This window comes from Dipodomys ordii, unplaced genomic scaffold (genome assembly GCF_000151885.1).
Source record: "Dipodomys ordii isolate 6190 unplaced genomic scaffold, Dord_2.0 Scaffold75, whole genome shotgun sequence".
NCBI classification, from domain to species: Eukaryota; Metazoa; Chordata; class Mammalia; order Rodentia; family Heteromyidae; genus Dipodomys; species Dipodomys ordii.
The window spans coordinates 6,219,064-6,234,936 of NW_012267291.1; the positions used below are offsets into that span (position 1 = coordinate 6,219,064).

General features: G+C 54.8%; 1 protein-coding gene across 3 annotated transcripts in view; it reads right to left on the reverse strand.

Moving 5' to 3' along the window:
• Positions 1-7,346: 7,346 nt before the first annotated feature.
• Slc9a8 (solute carrier family 9, subfamily A (NHE8, cation proton antiporter 8), member 8) overlaps positions 7,347-15,873 on the reverse strand; it is a 62,901-nt gene continuing 54,374 nt past the window's right edge. For 2 of the 3 annotated variants that reach the window (XM_013024346.1, XM_013024345.1), the window contains 5 exons: positions 14,109-14,191; positions 11,834-11,945; positions 10,141-10,361; positions 8,426-8,572; positions 7,347-7,874 (listed from right to left, as the gene is read on the reverse strand). In XM_013024346.1, coding sequence (XP_012879800.1) covers positions 7,767-7,874; positions 8,426-8,572; positions 10,141-10,361; positions 11,834-11,945; positions 14,109-14,191 — 671 coding nt within the window. In that variant the 3' untranslated portion in view covers positions 7,347-7,766. The remainder of the gene's footprint in view (positions 7,875-8,425; positions 8,573-10,140; positions 10,362-11,833; positions 11,946-14,108; positions 14,192-15,873) is intronic. The other variant, XR_001175365.1, reaches the window with a different exon arrangement.

Consider the following 15,873-nt stretch of genomic DNA (forward strand, 5'->3'; position numbering starts at 1 on the left):
TTCAAAGTGGTTAAATGTGAATGATGTAGCTGTTTATAAACACACTGGGTTCTTCCGTCTTCCAAGGGCGGCCTCTGCCCTCCGCTGCCGCCTCTGCTGGCCAGGTGAGAGGGCGCCGGGGCAGGGAGAAGCTGGCCGCACCCCTCTCCCTCCGGTGGAGCTCTGTCTTCCGCGCTACACCTACCTCCGGGGTGCAGCGTCTTGCAGACTGACCCCGCAGTGGGGGCTCGCGGGCCCCGGCCCCTTTCCCTGGTCTCTGGCGCCTGCTAAGCGTGAAGCCGGCTCTCCAGACTTTTCTCCCGGCTCCCGCAGAAGGAAGATGAGCTGGGGCGCCCGCCTGTCCTGGGCCTCCTGCTTCCTGACACCCGAGACTCACGGGCACTGACACTTGCCGTCATTTTGCACTAGGAGTGGGCAGAGCAGCATGTGTGTCAGACAGACACACCCGCCCTGCACAGAGCCTCGCACTTGCACACCCGAAGCTTTCCTTTGGGGGTGCAGAGCAAGAGTGGGGCAAGAAGCTGGAAATGGATCACTCCTGAACTGAGGGCGTGCGTGTGCCATGCACACGGGAGTCGGTGCCCGCAGAGGCGCTGGGCTCCGCCAGCTTCAACCCGGCTGCAACTTGAGACCACTGTGAATTTGCTGCCGCTCTTCCAGCTCAGCCGAGTGGTTTTAAGGTTTTCCAGCTCTTCCACGGCTCTTTTTATATCTGTCTGGTAGATCCTGTGTCGATGTATATAAAGTTGAATTGCAGCCACCAGCCTGTGGGGTGTTCGTGGTTCCTTTTCCCATTTCACAACTGGCAAGGTCCAGCCCACTCCGGAGCGCTCTGGTTTTCTAGTTTTCCATTTCCAGATAGCTCCAGCATGGCAGTGGCTCCTGGCAGGCGGAGCTGTGGCGCTGCTGAGTCCCGAGAGCTCCCGGGGCCGCAGCCACTCCCTGCTGTGGCTCTTTATAAACGGTGATGGGACAGTTGAGTAAATGCGAGTGAAACATGCACATGTTTTGCATTTGATTTCTACTAAGTATTGAAATGTTGAGAGATGATTTTAAAAAATAATAAAGTGTCTTCCATTGTTAAATGAAGTGTTGGGGTTTTGTGTCCCGTCCCTCCGCATTTCTCTTAGAAGTGGGGTTGCTCTGGTTTGGAAGTCATCTGTAGTTCATGACTCTTGTCCTCTGAGACTGACAGCAGCAGTCGCGCGGGCTCTCCGCAGGTGCCACACAGGTGTGACCACTGGCCTCCAGGATGTCACGGCAGGGCTGCAGCCCCGCTGGATGGTAGCCCAGAGGCCTGACATCAGAACTTTAATTCCGTACCTCCCTCCAGGAGTACGCGTTACTGGCCCCCGGATGGAGTGCCGCTCAGCCCCACCCAGCTGCTGTGGGCGCCTAGGAGTGCTCGTAGCTTCTAAGGCAGGCGCTTCCAAGCGCAGCTGTGAGATTACCTTTAAACCAGCCGTCAGAGTGCTAAGCATGGGTTCCATCCCTATTTTATTATTTTTTTTGTCGGTTGTGGGGATTGAACTCAGGGCCTGGCGCTGCTGTCCCTCAGCTCTTTAGCTCAAGGCGAGTGCTCGGCCACTTGAGCCACAGCACCACTTCTAGTTTTCTGGTGGTTTATGGGAGGTAAGAGTCTCCTGGATTTTCCATCCTGGGCTGACTGAACTGGGGTCCTCAGATCTGAGCCTCTTGAGTAGCTAGGATTACAGATGTGAGCCACCAGTGCCTGGCTTTTATTATTTTTTGATCTCTATTTTTTTTTGTCAGTCGTGGGGCTTGAACTCTGGGCCTGGGTGCTGTCCCTCAGCTCTTCAGCTCAAGGAGAGTGCTCTACCACTTGAGCTACAGCGCCACTTCTGGTTTTCTGGTGGTTTATTGGAGATAGGAGTCTCACGGTCTCTCCTGCCCGGGCTGGCTTTGAACTGCGATCCTCAGATCTCAGCCTCCTGAGTAGCTAGGATTACAGGCGTGAGCCACCAGCGCCCGGCTTGATCTCTATTTTTAAAATGATAAAAATTAGTTGGGCGCTGGTGGCTCATTCCTGTAATCCTAGCTACTCGGGAGGCTCAGATCTGAGGATCATAGTTCAGAGTCAGCCCAGGTTGAAAGGTCCCTGGACTTATTTCTAGTGAATCACCTGAAAACCAGAAATGGCGCTGTGGCCTCAAAATTGTAGAGCACTAGCTGTGAGCAAAAAAACCCTCAGGTACAGTGCCCAGGCTCTGAGTTCAAGCCCCACAATCCACCAAAAATAAAAACACAACAAAAAAGCCATAAAAATCTATTCAAGGCCAGGCACCTATAATTCTAGCTACTCAGGAGGATGAGCTCTTATGAGTATGGTTTAGAGCCAGTCTGGGCAAGAAAGTCTCAAAAACAGAAGTGGCCCTGTGGCTCAAGTGGTAGAGTGCTAGCCTTGAGCAAAAGCTGCTCAGGGACAGCTCCTAAGTCCTGAGTTCAAGCCCCAGTATCACATAAGAAAAAGCAAAACCCAAGGCAGATGTTGAGAGTGAGGAAAGTGCTGGGGTTCTAGCAGACCTGGCTTTCTGCACCAGCCCCACCAAACATTGCTGGACAGGCCCTGAGGCAGGGCACACAGCCACAGGGAGGAGATGGTGTTTCTGCCAAGCAAGAACCCAGGCCTCCATGCTGGCATTGCTGTCAGCTGCCATGATCTGACAGGAAATGGGTGCCTAGAGGTTCCTCAGCCTGGAAAATTGGAAGACGCCAGCCCAGCCATCTAGAGGGGGCGGTGACAGAGCAGATCTCTTCCTTTGTATATGTAAACGACAAACACTTAACCATCACCAAGTTCACCAGCTGTACAGGATTAGCTTTGATGCCAGCTCCAAGTGCCAGGCTGTGGTACCACACTGCCTGCCTGCCGTGGAGGGATGGAAGCTGTGGCACACTGAGTTGTACCCCAGTCTTCAGTTGCCTTTTCCCCTTGATAATGGAATCCTGGTTTTTTTTTTTTTTTTTGCCAGTCCTGAGTCTAACTCAGACCCTGGGTGCTGTCCCTGAGCCTCTCTGTGCTCAAGGTTAGTGCTTTACTACTTTTGAGCCACAGCACCACTTCTGGTTTTTGAGTGATTGGAGATTAGTCTCCCAGAGACTTCTCTGCCCACGCTGGCTTTGAACTGTGATCCTCAGATCTCAGCCTTCTGAGTAGCTAGGATTACAGGAATGAGCTACTGGTGCCCAGCTACATCTTAAATTTTGTATGTGGCATAAGGTGGCGGTCTAACACCACCCTTTTACATGTAGATGTTCAGTTTTCCCAGCCCTGTTTGCTGGAGGGACTGCCTGCCTTCTCCCCATTAAACAGTGTAGGTGGCCTTTTTGATGTTTATTTGGCCATGATCACAAGGGTGTATTTCTGGCTATTCTATTCCACTGAGCTGTCTATCAATACCACACTATTTTGAAAACTGTAACTCTGTTTTTGTTTTGCCAGTCCTGGGGCTTGAACTAAGGGCCTAGGCACTATCCCTGAGATTCTTTTTGGCTCAAGGCTAGCACTCTACCACTTGAGCCACAGTGCCACTCACTTCCTGCTTTTTCTGTGTATGTGGTACTGAGGAATTGAGCCCAGGGCTTCATGCATGCTAGGCAAGCATTCTACCAGTGAGCCACCTTCCCAGCCCAGGGCTTGAGCTCAGTGCCTTAAGCTCTTTCATGGCTGGGGATGGCACTACTTGACAGTCTTGCCTCCAATTCAGCATTTTCTGGCTAATTGGTGATGGACTTCACTGCCTGGGCTAGCTCTGAAGCGTGATGCTTCACATCTCAGCGGACTCAGGACCTTGTATTGTAGACAGGTGCTCTACTGCTGTGTCCAGTCCCCTTTTATTCTTGTTCAGATGAGTCATGTGTTTCCCTGGGCCAGCCTTGGCCTTCTATCGTCCTACCTCTATCTCTCAAGTAACTAGATTATAGGCGTGTGTCACCAGGCTCAGCACCTGGGTGTGTGTATGCACACGTGCTTGTACTCAGGGTCTGGGCACTGGTGTGTGTGTGTGTGCATGCACGCGCACACTTGTACTCAGGGCCTGGGCACTGTCCCTGAGCTGTTTTGCTCAAGGTTAGCATTCTACCACTTGAGCCACAGTGCCACTTCTGGCTTTTTGGTGGTGAACTGAAGATAGGCCTTGACTAGATTTGGACTACAATCCTTAGACCTCAGCCTCCTAAGTAACTAGGATTACAGGCATGAGTCACCAGCACCCGCCCCTTTTACTCATTCTTGCTTGCTCATTCAGCTGCCTGTCTGTACCAGATCTGTTCTCAGCTGCCCTGCTGGGCCAGGCCAGCATCCCCTGTGTCCCCTGGACATGCCATGGGTAGAGCACAGGAATGCCTCGAGGGGAGGGTGAACAAACTTTTTTTTGGGGGGGTCCGGTCGTGGGGCCTGAACTCTGGGCCTGGGCGCTGTCCCTCAGCTCTTCAGCTCAAGGCTAGAGCTCTACCACTTGAGCCACAGCGCCACTTCCGGCTTTTTTCTTTTTGCTTATGTGGTGCTGAGGAATCGAACCCAGGGCCTCAGTCATGCAAGACAAGCGCTCTACCACTGAGCCACCTTCCCAGCCCCATTTAAAATCTTGGGAACTCTTTTCTTTTTTTTTGTCAGCCGTGGGGCTTGAACTCTGGGCCTGGGCGCTGTCCCTCAGCTCTTCAGCTCAAGGCAAGCGCTCTACCACTTGAGCCACAGCACTACTTCTAGTTTTCTGGTGGTTTATTGGAGATAAGAATCTCACGGGGGGGGGGAAGGGGGGGCGGTTGCCTGCTTGCCTTGCATGCATGAGGCCCTGGGTTCCATTCCTCAGCACCACATAAGCAAAAAGAAAAAAGCCGGAAGTAGCACTGTGGCTCAAGTGGTAGAGCGCTAGCCTTGAGCTGAAGAGCTGAGGGACAGCGCCCAGGCCCAGAGTTCAGGCCCCACGACCGGACCCCCCCCCTCCCAAAAAAAAAAGATACACAGATGCTTTTCAAGAGAAAGAGCACATTCTTACTTTAGGGACAAAATCCAAAACCTGGAGCCCGTGCAGTAGTGGGGCATAGGCTCCTGGACTTCTGCGACCTGTCTGGGGCCTGTGCAGTAGTGGGGCATAGGCTCCTGGACCTCTGCGACCTGTCTGGCCTTCCACCAGCTTTTGGCCTCGAAAGTGATCTCTTCTCATGCCTGCTCCTCTCATTCCCCAGAGGGCCTGGCAGTCAAACGTGAATGGATGTCCCACGGGGCGGTGTCCTGGGCCAGCAGACCAGCCCCATCTGACCCGAGTCCCTTCCCAGCCCCCAGGGCCGGCTCTGCTGGTGCCAGGGCCTGTGGCTTATGTCTCCCAGTGCTGTAGTCCAGTCGGCCCCCACGTCCCACACCCGCAGCTCCTGTTATGGTGGTGGCTGCCTCTGGCTAGCAGGCTGGGGACATCCAGGTCCAGTTGGCAAGTTCTGCCCCTCCTGCCTGGGCTGAGCTCTTGCCTCCTGGGTTCCTTTGCCTGGGACCTTATACACGGCCCGATGCCTAGCAGGTCCACGAGGGTGCAAACAAACTCCTGGCCCTGTCTCCCTCCCTCCTACCTGAAGACAGCTGTGGACACAGAAATGGCCCCTGTTGGACAGTGGGCTCGGAGTGCCAAGGAAAAGGCACTGGCCAGGCTGGGGCTGGCCCCACTGGCCTCTGAGCAGTCCCAGGCCCAACTCCTAGGCACTGTGCTGGAGCCTGCCGCTGCTGGCCGAGGAAGACGGCAGGCAGGCCCAAGGACTCAAGTGGCATCTAGGAGGGAGAAACCCCATGTCTGCCAAGCCACTCGACATGGCGGAGACCAGTTCTGATTGAGCAGCATCTTTATTTCTAAATAAATATCCAGTGATGTGACTTCTCCAACCACTTCTAAGTGTGTAAGACAAGACAAGCAGGGGCAAAAAGGAGGCCCGGCCCCCCTCGGCCTCCCCTCCCCCTCCCAGAGGAGCAGCAAGAGGCCTGCAGGGGCACAGGCCCGGCCCCAGAGCTCCAGAAACCCCAGGGGAAAGCTGCCCAGGAGGAGCTTGAGAATGCAGGGCCCTGGCCGTGCAGGTCTGAGCTCCGGTGGAGGCCGGGCACACCTGCGGTGGCCTCCAGGGCACACAGCCCCCCACCCCCCAATCTCTACCCAGGCCAGGCTGGCTGCACAGCGGGGATGAGCCCTCACTGAGGCCAGGGTACTTGACGGCACTTTTGCCCCCTGGGGCCGGGAAGGGGCAGCAGAGCAGCAAGGAGCCGGGGGAGAAACGCTCTGGTCCTTCCCTAGCACCGAGGTATGCCCTGCACTGGGAATTGGCAAGAGCCCAGAAGGAGGGAGCCTTGTGTGTCACAGAGCAGCTGTCAGCCCCAAGGCCGGGTTCCGGACGCTGGGCTCTGTCCAGCATGGAGCCATGCCCACTGCAGAAGAGGGGCAGCAGCCAGCAGGCCGGACTGCGGGTGGCTTCTGCTCTCCACCTCAGGTTCTTCATCAGGGCAGATAAAGATCTGCATGGCACTGAGGGCAGCTCCAGGCCCAGGCAGCCCAGCCACCATGCCTGGGGCTCCTTCCGCCAGGGTGCAGCCCATGGGAACAGGGACCCATGAGCTCAGAAGGCCACATCCGTCTGCTGGCCTGGAAACACAGTTAAACCGTTCCCCATACACAGGGATCTGTGGGTCACTGGGGTCTGGGGACTCGGGTGGGCACTTCCACAAGCGGGGCCATTGGCCCAGCCAGCACTGCTCTGCAAGATGCACTGGTGGCTTCTCTGCCCTGCACTGAGGGTCTGGGTACCCGAGATGGCACCAAGCCACCCTCGCTCGCCAGCCCGGGATGGCATGCACATGGCAACTTCACTCACCGAGGGTACAGGCCCCCAGAGCCATGCGTGGGGGCTGGGCAGAATGCAGCAGTTACAGAAAGGGCAGGTGAGGCGTGGGTGACACCACCCACCTTCTGCAGAGTTGGGAAGCCAGCACCCAGGCACCGGACCCACGGTGTGTGTGCGTGCGTGTGTGTGTGTGACTTGAGGTCACTTGTGTCCCAGGTGTGATTGTAGAATCCCTGCTCTGGAAGCCTGGCTCAGAGGGCCGATGGAACCCACGATGGCGGGGAATGGGAGAGAGAAGGGACAGAGCCCTGAGCAGCAGTGAGGGTGGTGGCAGGTAAACAGCAGCCTGGGAGGACGGGCAGAGGAGCGCCGGGGACAGGGAGCAGGCGGTGGGGTGGTTACGAGGCTCGCGCTTTGTCGCTGCGCTGTCCACAGGACCCCATACTTCCCACTCCTCTCACTAGAGGGCGCTGTGACGCCACAGGAAGGCCCGGGAAGGGCTCAGGCTGGAGAATGGTCCTTCAGTGTTTCTCAGGGAGTGGGGGACGCTGCGGTCTCTAGGTCTTGCCCCTGGGTCAGAACGGCTGCTGCTCCTCACAGAGGCACAGATGCCACCCAGCCTGCAGGCTGTTCCAGGGGTCGAGGATGGAATGGGCTGGCAGTCCCTGGCCGGCTCCCAGCAGGCTCTGGGCAGCCCCTGCTGGCAGAGGAGGGGAGCATTTACCTGGGACTGTGGTCAGCCACTCAGGCCGGCTCAGCAGGGAGTGTGGGGCTGGCAGGCATTTCTGAACCAGCTAGCTCCAAAGGCCTAGAAACTTCCACAAGGGGAGCAGCCACCTTCCACTTGCCGGTCTTACATCCTGGAGAAGCTGCCGAAAGCAAGCTGGCGCCTCTGAGTCCCGGGCCCCAGAAGCTTGGCCCTCGCGCCGTCAGAACAGCTCCTGCTCGTCGTCCTCGGAGCCTGACGGGCCCTGGCGCACCTCCTCGTACCACTTGTTGGTGAGGCTCTTCATCTGGATGCGCCCGCGGTGCAGGTCCTGGGCACGGACACAGGAGCCGGTCAGCGGGAGGAGGGGCGGGGCAAGGCCACAGCGAGCAAACAGAAAGCACCACTGGGCACATGGGAGGGGCAGGGAGCTAGACAGCCCACGGCCTCAGGAATAGACGTGTGGGCTCAATTCTCCCCCAAAACCTCAGTTTCCCCCTGCTGTCAGTGAGCTAGCGCTGGGCCTCCTGCACGGCCGGAGAGCACGTGGCCCAGTGCCCAGATCCTGAGACCCCTCCGACAAGCTCGTCCTGGCCAGGCCGCCGAGACGGGACGGTCCAGAGGGATGGGGACGGCTGCGGGCACACCCCCGGCCTCACCTCTCACCTCATCACCTCCCGAGGGGCCCAGCAGCACCCAGGCACTCCTGGGTACTGCCCAAGGCCACAGAGTGCCTGAACTCCTCAGCCCGGCTTGGGGAGGACATTGGGAAGGAAAAGCAGGGGCGGCTGAGCTCTGCTCCCCCAGCCCACAGGGAGTGGGGTACACTGGTGGCTCCCACAGGCCTCCCGCAGCCTGCCCCCGGCCCCGGGCCTGTCCCACCTCCTGGGTCAGCCGCCGTGTGAAGAAGGGGTTGAGGTACTTGGCGTCCAGCCACATGAAGCCCTTGAGCTCCTGCCGCCTGAGGTAGTGCGCTTCGTACTCCTCCTCCGTGAGCTCCGACAGGTGCTCCGACTCCACCGTGTTGCCCTGGGGGACAGGGAGCCCCCAGCTGTCAGCCACTGCTCCCCGGGACCTCCTACCACGCAGCCCTCACTGTACCCTCAGTGCAGGGCAACCAAGGGCACAGCAGCCCCCTGGCCCTCGGCTGGCACAGCTGAGTCAGAAGCTCTGGGAGCCGGGTGGGCAGGCAGGGGAGGGGCGGGCAGGGGGAAGGAGGGGGAAGACAAGCCTGGAGATGAGGACCGAGGCTCTTCTGCTCCACCCAGCAGAGAGGCCCCAAGCCAGCAGAAACCTCATGAAGCCACCACCACTACTGTCGCCACCATCATCACCAGACACCGCCACCGATGACACCCCTCCCACCCCAGGCCGGGCCTGTGGGGCAGATGGGGGGGCGCATCCTGATCTGTGCTACAGAGATGCCAAAGCTTTGCTCCCACACAAGCAACAGGACCTAGCGGCACCCTCCCGCCTGCAGTCTCCGCCCCAGTAGGTCAGGCCAAGAAGCTGAATCTATCAAGTTCCGGGGCTGCCACTGGCAGTGCTCACCCGCAGCACACATACAAGCACCATACAAGCACCTTCTGCAGGCAGTGTTGTGGTGCCTGACCACAGCGCATGTGCATGCTGAAGGAGCCCGGCCTCTCACCTCCACAAGAGGGGCTCCAGTCCCCGCAGTGCTTATTACAAAGGCCCCTTCTGTTGAGTGATGCCCAGCAGCCTACACCCACTCTTAAAAACCAGCAAGTATGCCTGTCATCCTAACTACTCAGGAGGCTGAGATCTAAAGATTGGGGTTCAAAGCCAATCCAGGCAGGAAAGTTCTTGAGACCCGAATTAATTACCAAAAAGCAGGAAATGGAGCTGTGGCTCAAAGGGCTAGAGCATTAGCCTTGAGCACAAAAGCTCAGGGACAGCACCCAGACCCTGAGTTCAAGGCCCAGGACTGGCCCCTAACAACAAAACCCAGCAAGAAAGGTGGTGGGTGGACAGGGCAAGCAGAAGGGCCTGCACATGGGAGCCCACAGAGTTCGGCCCAATGTCACCTAAAGGCCCGCCCCACCACCAGCCCTGTGCTGGTGCCAACTAAGGGGCTGAGGGGCCGGGAGGCCCAGTCTTCCAGACCTGTCTCTACTCACAGGCAGGCTGTGAGGATTCCTGCTACCTGCAAAGGAGCACTAGAAAGGGGCAGGGCAGCACCAGAGGTGGGCAATGGGTATAGGAAAGGTAGTTTCCACTGAAGCCACCCTGGACCCCTCCAGCCCTAGCCTGTGCCCTCCACAGCCTGTGTCCTGAGGGAGGCCACCTCCTTGATGGCCCAAGCAGCCACTGCAAGCTGCCCTGCCCTCTGTAGGTCCCAAAGGTGTTTGAGTGAGCACTGGGGACACTGATCTGGACCTTTCCAGGCCAGGTCTCTGGCAGGGGCAGGGCTGCCTGGTTCTACCCAGCACCCTTTGCTGAAGATGGACCATGGGACTGGTGGACATGCTACCACACAGACCCACACTTTCGAACCTGTGCTGCACACACCAGGCATCCCAGGACCCCAGGCCTGCCCTTCCCACAGGCAAGGCCCCCAGCAGCACGGCACTGACCATCTTCTCGGTCTTGCTGAGGTTGACGTCCTTCTTGCTCCTGCGGCGAGCCCTGGCGTCCTCAATGTCCATGAGGCGGATGAGGGGCATGGTGCTGCCACCCAGCAGCAGGATGGTGAAGAGCACAATGATGATCGTAGTGGTGCCAATGAGCTGCCGCTTCTCCATGGGCTCCAGGTCCAGGTGCAGACTCAGGGCGTAGGGGATGGCCCCCCGTAGGCCTGAGGGGACAGCAGCGGGTCAGGAGCCCAGGAGGCGAGGATGCTGCCTCAGACCCCGCAGTGCTTCCTGGTATGAGCGGCTGTACAGAGCCAGGCTGCCCTTGCACTGGCTGGCAATCCTGCTTCAGGCACAGGAGTGCTGGGATTACAGTTGTGCATCAGTACAGCCAGTTGACACACACACTGTGGTATTTTTGGTGCTATTGGGATTTGAACTCAGGCTGTCTCTCTCTCTTTTTTGTTTTGTTTTGTCCGTCATGGGGCTAGAACTCTGGCCCTGGGTGCTAATTGGAGATAAAGAACCTTAGGGATTTTTCTGGCTTTGAATCTCAATCATCAGATCTCAGTCTCCTAAACAGCTGTTATTATAAGCCTGAGCCACCAGTGCCACACCAGATCTTTTGAAAGTAATTTTTTTTTTTTTATTGGTTGGTCATGGGTCTTGAACTCTGGGCCTGGGCACTATCCCTCAGCTCTTCAACTCAAGGCTAGCGCTCTACCACTTGAGCCACAGCACCACTTCTGGTTTTCTGAGTGTTTTTTTTTTTTTGGGGGGGGGTCCGGTCATGGGGCCTGAACTCTGGGCCTGGACGCTGTCCCTCAGCTCTTCAGCTCAAGGCTAGCGCTCTACCACTTGAGCCACAGCACCACTTCCGGCTTTTTTCTTTTTGCTTATGTGGTGCTGAGGAATCAAACCCAGGGCCTCATGCATGCAAGGCAAGCGCTCTACCACTGAGCCACCTTCCCAGCCCCTTCTGAGTGGTTTATTGGAGATAATAGTCTCACACACTTTCTGCCCAGGCTGGCTTTGAACCACAATACTCAAATCTCAGCCTCCTGAATAGGTAGGATGACAGACATGAGCCACTGGTGCTTGGCCTTGAGAGCAATCTTAAGACAAATTTAAAGCTTGCTATAAATGCAAGAACGTTATGAAGTATGTTGCTATATTCTAACTCATATGGAAATGCTTCAATCATAACACTTAAACAAGGAAGCACAAAGAACTCTATGTATTCCCCCAAAATGGAAAGATGCGTAAGGATCCGTTTTTTTAGGAGTCAAAGCTTTATAAAATCATTTTCATGCTTGAAAATGTGGAGAAATGACTGAACGGCAGCTGAAATATTCCAAGAAACTGCTAGAACTCTGGCTGAAGGAAAAAATAGCCACCCTGAGTATGTCGGGGCTAGGAGGGCTGAGGTAGGGCATCTGCCTTCTAGCATGAAGTCCTGGGCCACCTGCCCAGTACTGCCAAAAGCAAAGGCACAGCCGCCTGTCCCCATGAGCCATAAGAAGGGGACAGGGCAAGGCTGGTCCTGGCTGCCTGCTGACAGTCAGGGGTCCTGAGCCGGTCCTCTGCCCCTCCATGGAGCACAGGGGGCCGTCTGCCTCAGGGTGCCCTGGGAAGACAGTAACCCGGTATCTGGGCAGGCCTTTATCACCGCTCTCCCCTCTGTTGACTCTCTTACCACTAAACCACATGATGAACATCATCTTCGGAGTGATTTTATGGTCACGGAAGAAATTCAGCAGATAGGAAAGAGGGAAAATGTTGACCGCTCTGCCAAACAGGACGAGCACCTGCGAGCACAAATTGAGTCAGCTCTGCTGCTTCTCACTGGATCTCGTGGCTGCTGCCACAGGGGGTGCACCCGCGCCAGAGTCCATGTGTGGGGGACAAGCTCTGTGTCTCACGTTTCCACAGTGGGAGGAGAGCCAGGGAGCAACAGGGCCAATGGCCAGAGCCCAGGCAGAAGCCATCCATCAAGTCAAGGGCGCCTGACTGAGACAGGCTGCTGCTGTCTTCCCCACAGGGTGAGCTCTGGAGGGCAAAGGGTTTCTGCCTCCCTGTGGGGCCCCACTCCCCACGGCAAGGTGGCAGACTGATGTCGACCTGGAAATGGACATTAGCTCTGGACAAAAGGAACCTGCAAGTACCTGCCATGGCTTTTGGCTTCCACCATCTCCAAAGGCCTTAGTCCTAATGACACACAGTCTATGGGGTTGGGTGGGGCTTCCTAGCATGCACAGGGCCTCTGGGTTAGGCACCCAGCACTGGGGAAAGGAAAGACAAAAGCAACCAGGAGTTGGTGGCTTATGCCTGTAATTCTAGCTACTCGGGAGGCTGAGATCTGAGGATAGAGGTTTGAAGCAAGCTGAGCAGATAGGTCTGAGACTCCAAATAACGAGCATTTATCCAAAGTGGAGCTATGGTTCAAGTGGTAGAGTGCTAGCCTTGAGCAAAAAAGCCCAGTAAGAGTTCAAAGCCCTGAGTTCAAGCCCCAGTACTGGCACACAAAAAAATAAAAGGAAATAGCAAAATAAAGCTCTATTATGCACTGGACTCTCACAAGTATTTATTCATTCATTTGCATTTGGGACACATGTACATTTTTCAGGCTTTATTTATTTTTTTGGTCGGTTGTGGGGCTTGAACTCTGGGCCTGGGCGATGTCCCTGCGCTCTTCAGCTTAAGGCAAGTGCTCTACCGCTTGAGCCACAACACCACTTCCGGTTTTGTAGTGGTTTATTGGCGATAAGAGTCTCACGAACTTTCTTGCCTGGGCTGGCTTTGAACCGTGATCCTCAGATCTCAGCCTCCTGAGTAGCTAGGATGACAGACGTGAGCCACCAGTGCCCGGCAGTCAAAACACTTTTATGTCAGATAATGTACTAAGGATTTTGTCTGACATGCGTTGTAACTGGCTACGAAGACCCAGCTCACTGGCTTCAGTTATTTTCCAGACAGGGTCTGTAAGTTTTGCCTCAGACCTGCCCATAGCGTAAGTGAGCTCACAGGTGTGCCACACGACGCCCACTTATCGATCAAATGGGGTCTCACTAACTTTTTGCTGGGGCTAGTGTCAAACACCAATGCTCCCAATCTCTAAATCTGCACTCTGATTTTTGTGCTGGTCCTGGGCTTGAACTCAGCGCCTAGGCCTTGCCCCTGAGCTTTTTTGCTCTTTCCCCCACTCTTTTGTTCTGATGTCTTTTATTTTCTTCAGTTGTGGGCCTTGAACTAACTCTGTCCCTTGCTATTTTGCTCAAAGCTAGCACTCTACCAGTGAACTCCACTTCAGGTTTTTGAGAGGTTAATTGGAGATAGGAATCTCATGGATTTTTCTGCTGGGCTGGCTCAGAACTGCAATCCTCAGATCTGTCTCCTGAGTAGCTAGAATTACAGATATGAGCCCAGCTTTGTTTCCATTTTTAAAGGAGACATAGTATTCAAGACCACTAAAAATTAAAGAGTAAGTAATGAGACTTACTCATTAATTCCACCCCTTGCCCTTCTGGCACGCCTGACAGTTTTTGTGGCATGTGGTTTGACATCAGGATCAAGCTTTAGACCAGTGCTCTGCCACTTAAGCTGCATGTTTGTGATTTTTTTTTTCTTTTGGGTCCGGTCATGGGGCCTGAACTCTGGGCCTGGGCACTGTCCCTCAGCTCTTCAGCTCAAGGCTAGTGCTCTACCACTTGAGCCACAGCGCCACTTCTGGCTTTTTTCTTTTTGCTTATGTGGTGCTGAGGAATCGAACTCAGGGCCTCATGCATGCAAGGCAAGTGCTCTACCACTGAGCCACCTTCCCAGCCCCATGTTTGTGACTTTTTAACCAAAAGAAACTTAAACAGAAGAGTCTATGTAGCTGTTGAACTGTTAACAGTTACATAAATGAATCTAGAATATGTGGCTATTGATCTAAAAATAAGCATTTAAATAAAAACAAGGGATGTACTTACTATGCACCAGATGACAAAGGAAATTTCAAACTTGTGAGGGAAACTAAAAATGGACAGGCCAAGAAATGCAAACACACATGTTTCTGAAACAAATCAAAGAATGCGTTATTCATCCCAACCATTTTCTCCAGCAGTACGACACTGTTCAGTAGCACAACCTAACACGTTTTCCTTTATTTTCTAGAAAATCCTACAACTAATATGTATATTATATACATATGCATATGTGTGTGTGTATAAATATATATATATATATATATTTTTTTTTTCCTTTCCAGTTGTGGGGCTTGAACTCAGGGCCTGATCACTGTCCCTGAGCTCTTCTGCTCAAGGCTAGCGCTCTACCACTTTGAGCCACAGCACCACTTCCAGTTTTCTGGTGGCTAATTGGAAATAAAAGTCTCACAGACTTTCCTACCTGGCCTGCTTTGAACTGTGACCCTCAGATCTCAGCCTCCTGAGTAGCTAGGACTACAGGCGTGAGCCACCAAACACCCAGCTCGACAACTGATATTTTGGTCATGTAGGCACTGTTTCCCTGTACCTCAGAATTCCTCATGCAATGGGTCACACTGTCCCAGCCAGAAATGACAAACTAGGCAACTGTCCATTGTCTGAACACTGTTTTGGGCATGGATGCCCACAGCAAGGAGAGCCTACTGTCAACTTCCTTCCTGTGCAGAGGAAGTCAAGTGACTACCCTCAACTGGCCTCAAGGTACTGAGGCCTCAGTGTTTAGAGCCCAGCTTCTGCCCAGCTCTAGCTCCTGGCTCCCCCTGCACCCCAGGAGGGCCCAACATGGACTCTCAGTGAACTGTGTATTTTAAGACAAAACACCTTATAAATTTTAGGCACTCTGCTTAAACTATGACGCTGGTTGCTCAGAATAGCCTCATAGCTGGGGAGACAGAGACTAGATTTTGAAAATTAAACATCATAAAACAAGCAAGGCTACTTTACAACATGTCAGCTATGTCTGTTCAGCAGTCTCACACCCTGTAAAATAAGCCCACAGCTGGACATTGCTCTCTGTTCTCTCCTTGGCAGGCCTTCTTATCTAGTAATAATTCTGTGGCCTTTCCAAATAAGCAGTTACAGCGTGGGCATGGCCACCTCTGCCTCTGGCTGGCAGTGTGAACTACAGCATATGACTGGACCCTGGCTGAATCAGCCTACCCTCACATGACTGGAGCCTGGCTGAGCTGACCACTCGGGCACATGGCACTTCCCTTCAGCTTTCTAATCTATAAGCTGTAGCATCATCCTGACACACAGCCAAATCTCTACGCTTGGATGCTGGGTCAAGGAGCATATGCCTCTTGAGTCAGACAGACGCTGCAAATGGCTCTGAAAGGGATGGCCCAGTAAACTCAGCTGGTATCTTCATGCCCAGACCAGAGCGCAGTACCACCAACGGGAAATCTGCCTCGGATGGGGACAGGAGCTGACACGTTTTGTCTAGGATCCTTTGACTGTGAGGGTGTTCCGAGACAGGTGTCTGGGACTAAATACCCAGAAGAGGAGGCCTGGCCTCTACTCTCACTTTATGGCAAGAAGTCTCCGGCCTCTCCTCCCCTGAGCTGTTTACCTCCGCACAGCCAGCTCTGCCCCCCTGGCTCGTCAAAGAGAGACAAGTCCCTGGCAGCGCCAGGTGGTGCTGCTGTTGGAGCAGCTGAGAGGATACGCTCCTGTCAGGTACAAGAGGGACAGGAGGGGGGGGAGGGAGAAGGAGGAGGGGGAGAGGGAGGAGTAGGGGGAGGAGGAG